Source organism: Saccoglossus kowalevskii, chromosome 18, assembly GCF_978046115.1.
Source record: "Saccoglossus kowalevskii chromosome 18, keSacKowa6.1, whole genome shotgun sequence".
NCBI classification, from domain to species: domain Eukaryota; kingdom Metazoa; phylum Hemichordata; class Enteropneusta; family Harrimaniidae; genus Saccoglossus; species Saccoglossus kowalevskii.
Window position 1 is genome coordinate 15204453 of NC_140658.1, and position 6352 is coordinate 15210804.

The window sequence follows — 6352 nt, forward strand, 5'->3', positions numbered from 1 at the left end:
TTGAGGTGCGAGTTAAATGCAATTGACCCCTTTCCTCCCTAATTCTTTGTTTTACTGCTTTTCGCATGTGTTGGTAATTTGCATACCACATGTCAACAGAAAAACAACGTGGTCGCCTGTTAGAAACTATAGTCAGCTATAGCAAGTGCTAATTATGTTATTTTGTTTTGTTTTACGTATTATGATAAACAAAAAAAACCTTGTGTGACAGCCAATTACCAAGTTGAGAAAAAAATGTCTCAACAAATATTTGGGACCTATACAGTAGCAAAGGACTGGTGTTTGAACAATTTTCACCATTAGAAATGGTTAACTTGAGAAAATATGTGTGGACAAATATTTGAGGCTTGTTTTGTGTAAAAACATCAGGTTTAATAAATTTCCAAACAAAAATTTTAGACTATTTTGGTGTAAAGAAGTCACGTTTAATTAATTAATACCATTACAAGTTGTTGAATTGAGAGAATAAATAACTCAACGAATATTTGAGACTCATTTTTGCGTAAATACGTTTAATTAATTTCCACCATTATAAATTATTAATAATATACTGGTATCCTTCGATATTTGCTTTAATTGTGACCTTACTTTCACTTAGTCTACTGTTTGTTTTCTTGATTCAATCAGGTAACTGCCAGTTTAATAAGTTAATACGTTGTTTTCTTACTTATTCTTTTAGTTTTGCATGGTGGCGTTTTGTGAGGTTTATTATTCTGTTTCAACATCCTTCATTTACTTTGATTTGTTTGCTATATTTCAGTTTATTTGATTTTTAAGTTAGTGTTGTGTTATTTCAGTGCTTCTAGACCATGCCACGACGTTGTTCGTTTACTGGTGTTCATTTTGTTATCTGATTTGATGTCCTCATTAGTTGACCGGGAAAGCCAAAACGCTTGAATGCTTAGATTCTGGTGTGTATCTAGTGTGATTCAAACCCTTGGCGTGTGTATTAGGCGTTTTTTTTTTATTTCAAATGTTTGCTACCCCGAGATATGCGACCACTTCATTTTATTGGGAGTGTTGAATGATATCTTTCTCGCTTGTCATGCTATGACCTAGTTTTAACCTCACAGCCAGGTTGCAACGACCTTTGGCCTGACACGACTGACTGACTGTGTGGTCGTTGTGCTTACCAAGCCAAGATTAAGAACCGTTATTATCACTATATTGTCACGTGATTTTTGTTATTTGAATATAACAATTCACATATAACGACCCCCATTGAAGGGCATGTATTTTATGACGTGGATAAGAATTCTCGAATTGTGCCTGGGGGTTTTAACGAGTGTAAACGGATATTGCATTATTAAAAAGCAAATCATATTATTTTAACTGAAATAGTGAACGTAATAACTGTGTTAATTTAATCATAATAACGTTCTACCTTAAGACTATTACACCCCTTATCCTGCACAAGTGCAAAGCACGAAACGCAATGATCGCTTTTGTTCAGAGTACACGCCACTGAGACAACACACGTGATCTGTTCATACGTGTACGGTTTATACGTATTATTTGTAGTATCACGAGATCAATAACTGCACGAACATGAATGTCTGACGAGTACACTATTATCATACACACATATCACTTACCTTGCTCAGAGGTATTCCTCGATTTTCACATAAGCCCGTCCTGTTAGATGTGTTTCATGCAGTCAATCGCACATTGTCGGAAATCATGTTGACCTCAAAGCAATTACCTCTACGGTGACACCATTTTATTAACAGTGACATCGCCTCCAGGTCGCGCTCTTGTTAAACGTTTGTGTGTCGCAGATCATCATAGGTTGATTCTGCATAGGAGTCACGCTGTAGATAAGTATTGTTAAATAGTGCACTGTATGAAAACCATTACACATTGCGTATCTGAAAACCATGGTGTTTTTGGATCGCTAATAAATGAAAATGGCACCAATTGATGATAAATTACACAAAAGAGTTTGACATAACGTTGAATATTCAATATAATCTATGCATTTTACACTAAACAAAAAATACAGGAAGGGGATTTTATGGATTTCTCCATTTCGTTTATTTTCGACTTTGTATCTATTTTTATTTTTTAGTTGAATGTTTGTATGTGCCATCTGTTTGTGATTCAAGTAAACCAGTGAATAATATAACGAAACTGGTCGTGAACAAATATAATTATTGCCACTGATTTCGCCATCCATGTTCAAGACAGTACTTTCCAGCGATTTTGCCTTGCGTCCAAATGGGATATTAATTTCATACTGACCATCGCCGTCTTCTTGAGCATAAGGTGCAGAGTGAGAGTCTTCATACAATCAGTTTTTAGGAAAATATCGAAAATATCGCAAGACGAGCTTGAAATTGATAACACTTAGGTGAATTAATTTATGATCTCTGCTCCACGACTCAAAAGAGTTCTAAAGCTACAGCATGTACACCAAAATAGGCTTCACCCAATCTGCATCAATAAAACAATACATAATATTCCATTGTTCATTAAATATGTTGCCAACAATTGTATGCACTTTTTATTTACAAGACATATGCAAGTTACGGTGAGATGCCGGGAAGGGTTGCAACTCGATGCGATAAGGTACCCATTTTGGTTTTATAGACGTCGAATCATGGAAAATATATATGTGTTTGTTTCTATGATGTTCATGAACAATGTGTGGTCTGAACTTAGATAGTGTAAACTAAATAGATTTTATAGGTGTAATGGTTTTATTTATATAAATTCCAGACAACACATCGTCTGGACTCCAGTACAATGAGCTATGTTATCTGGTTGGAGGAGTTAACGGAGTTGTGTAGCCGCGGAATAGTATCTGTACGTCGGGAACCATCTACAGAGTTCGAGTTGAAACGTATTAAACCTACAATAAAAGGGGTACAAGAAAGTGCAAGATTGCGTCTTTCTAAGTTTGATAAACACATATATATATTTTAGGAAATTTAGAAAATGTAAATATCATGTAGAGCTAGAACAGGCAGCGACATGTGGACGGGGTCATGTTACAAATATTTGGACACGCTATTTTCGGTATATATCATATTATTAGACAGTCTAAATATCACGCAGAGCTATAACAGGTGGCCGGAGTCTTGTTATAAATAATTGGACATTCTATTCCTCTGTATATCGCGATATATATACAATCTAAATCTCACATGATGCTAAAACAGGAGACATGTAGACGGAGTCTTGTTAAAATATTTGAACATAGCTAGATGTTTTAAAATGTAACACATTTTTGTCCGACTTTGAAATCACTTTAAGTAATTTATAATTAAACATATTTTTCCTTAAAATCGCAATGAGTTATTTTACAACACTACTGTTTTAAAATAAAACATTTTTACTGTTTTATGATAAAACATTTCAAGTATTTACAAGTTTGTCCCAACTTTAAAAAAGTGTTTATAATGTTCATAATTGCGACAAGTGTATATTATGAAAACACTTTTATTGAATGAAAAGTGTTTTAGTTACACTGATGATGATGTGTATATGTCATATACATAAACATTTAAAAACATGCACAGTCGAGTGTTTTACCTTGCACATTACACATCGTGTGTTTGTTTTAGGAAGTGCTTCATGATAACAATTTGGAAGATTTGGTATGATTACACATACAGGTTTGAAGAAATTTCAGTGCAAACAATGTGAGAAGTGTTTTACTCGGTCCAATCATCTAAAATTACACATGCATACACATACAGGGGGAAACCATTTCGGTGTAAGCATTGTGACAAATGCTTTTCTTGGCCCACTTCTCTAAAGCGGCACATTGACAGACATCTTGGTTTGAAGCCATTTCAGTGCAAACAATGTAAGAAGTGTTTTACTACATCTTGCCATCTAAAACAGCATATGGGTACACATACAGGATTGAAGCCATTTCAGTGCAGTGTGAAAAGTGTTTTACTCTGCCTAGCCATCTAAAAGATCACATGCTTACACATACAGTTTTAAAGCCATTTCGGTGTAAGAAATGTGACAAATGCTTTACTTGGTATAATTCACTAACACGGCACATGCGCAGACAATGTGAGTGTTTAACCACGTCTCGCCATCTAAATGAGCACATGCATACACATACAGGAGTGAAGCCATTCCAGTCCAAACAATGCGAGAAGTGCTTTACTCAATCCTGTAGTCAAAAAAGCACATTCTTACACATACAGGCTTGAAACTATTTTAACAATGCGACAAGAATTTTACTCAATCTGGTAGCTTAAAACAGCACATAGTTACACATACAGGGTGGAAGCCATTCCAGTGCAGACAACCAGACAAACGTTTCGCTTATTCAAGCAATCTAGAAAAACACATATACATGCCAAATGTCCACTACATAAATGACGCTAATCATGGATTATTGGCTGCGTTAGAATGTTTGAAAAGTCAACAGGAAGATAATACAAGTGCGATTACTAAAGTTCATCAGAGAACAGAGACATAATGTGCTTTCTAGATATGAGAAAGCATTAAAAACACATGAGATTAAGTTGAGCTATGAAATCGATAAACTACACCAAACAATTGCAAGAAGTGAGGGAACAGTAACCTTCAGACATGTTGTACTTTTCTGATTGTTATTTATGTAAAGGTACTTTGAAGTTCAGATCATGATATTTTGGTTTGAACGTGGTAAAACAGACTACGTTTTTATTGAATGAAGGTGTATAGATGATGGTATACATCTATATGTATAACTTAAAATATGGTGGATAGCTATCTTGTGTTTTACTGGTCAACAGATAATGGTGTATTGGTACAGTATGATTAATTTTAGTCATGTAACAATAAGAAATACGGGCATCTTAGTAGCCAACTGAAGCTATATATCGCCGAGGATTAATTACTACGCCTAGGCGGTCGTCTTCAATGCGCAGATCTACCGTATGATACGAAACACCCGATATTGTTACCACGTGATCATCAGTTAACCCGACTTATCGTACAAGCTACACATAATAGTATCATGCACCGCGGATCCCAGTCTACGGTTAACGACTTGCGAGATCGTTATTGGATAAATTCTAAATGCAGCGTTGTAAATCACGTGTAGTCTGCCGGAAAGTCAGCGGACCAGCTTATGCAAAACCAATATCTACTCCGCTCCCAGAATGTCGGGTAACCGCGACACCTCCCATTTCGAATTAGCGGTATTGATTATACTGGCGCCTTATACGTGAGAAGCGCACCCAACAAAACAGTAACTAAAGCGTATGTTTGTCTGTTTACATGCGCGGCTACAAGGGCAGTTCACCTTGAACTCGTACCGGACATGTCTACCCGATCTTTTTTACTAGCTTTTCGCCGATTCGCTGCCCGCCGCTCAACTCCATCAATGTTAATATCGGACAATGCTACTACATTTATTTCCGCAGCTCACGAACTGAGACGACAAATGAACGACACCGAAGTTCAAGCATTGTTAGCGCATCACCGTACAACGTGGAAGTTTATTCCAAAACGCGCGCCAAGGGTAGGGGGCTTCTACGAGCGTATGATTGAAATAACCAAATCAACTTTAAAGAAAGTACTGGGAAAAGCATGCGTGACATTTGACGAACTACAAACTATATTAACAGAGGTAGAATCCGTCATAAATGACCGCCCGTTGACGCACATCGCTAGCAACGCATACGACTTGGTACCACTTACCCCATCTCACCTTATGATCGGGAGAATGTATACAGTCTATCGTATGACGCGTCAAACCGCCTGAGTGATCATATCGCTCTAACTCATCATAATGTTAATCTTCGCTTTGAACATTTGGCAAAACTACAACGCCAATTTGGGAAAAGGTGGTCAGCCGAGTATCTCACCGCGCTTCGAGAAGGTCACACTCACACCGCCGGTGGGCGTCATTGTACTCGTTCATAGCGACGTAGAGAAAAGGAGTAAATTCGCACATGGCAAACGTTACCCGCTTACTACCCGGCAAAGACGGACTGGTACCAAACTTAGTAAAACAAATCGTCCCGTTAATAAGTTGTATTTATTGGAGACGGGCCAAGTGTGAAAACAACAGGCTGGCGCCACACAGTTGCCATCAATCGTCCTGGATGTCAACAACGAACAGCTGACTGAGGGTAATTCAACTATGACATCACCAGTCACCGGGAAACCCTCGAATGAGATTGGTGACCAAATGTCCTCCGCCAAGAATTCAAACACAACGCAGTCATAGCGACCACGGAGTGAAGCATTTGAAGTCGTCTACCTGGTCTGACGTACAATAATAGACGAACTGACATTAATTCATTTTCCAATTACAAATACGAGGAAATTGATCTCAGTTTGATGTTATTATGTTTGAATCTTTCCATACTATTAGCTATAGTATTACGTTGATGTT

The 6352-nt window shown here is 37.3% G+C and overlaps 1 protein-coding gene across 1 annotated transcript; it reads left to right on the forward strand.

Annotated features, from left to right (window-relative positions):
* The first annotated feature begins 5272 nt into the window (after positions 1-5272).
* On the forward strand, positions 5273-5716 carry LOC144361498 (uncharacterized). Its single transcript, XM_078013472.1, has one exon. The coding sequence runs from the start codon at positions 5273-5275 to the stop codon at positions 5714-5716; it is 444 nt and encodes a 147-aa protein (XP_077869598.1).
* Positions 5717-6352: the final 636 nt, after the last annotated feature.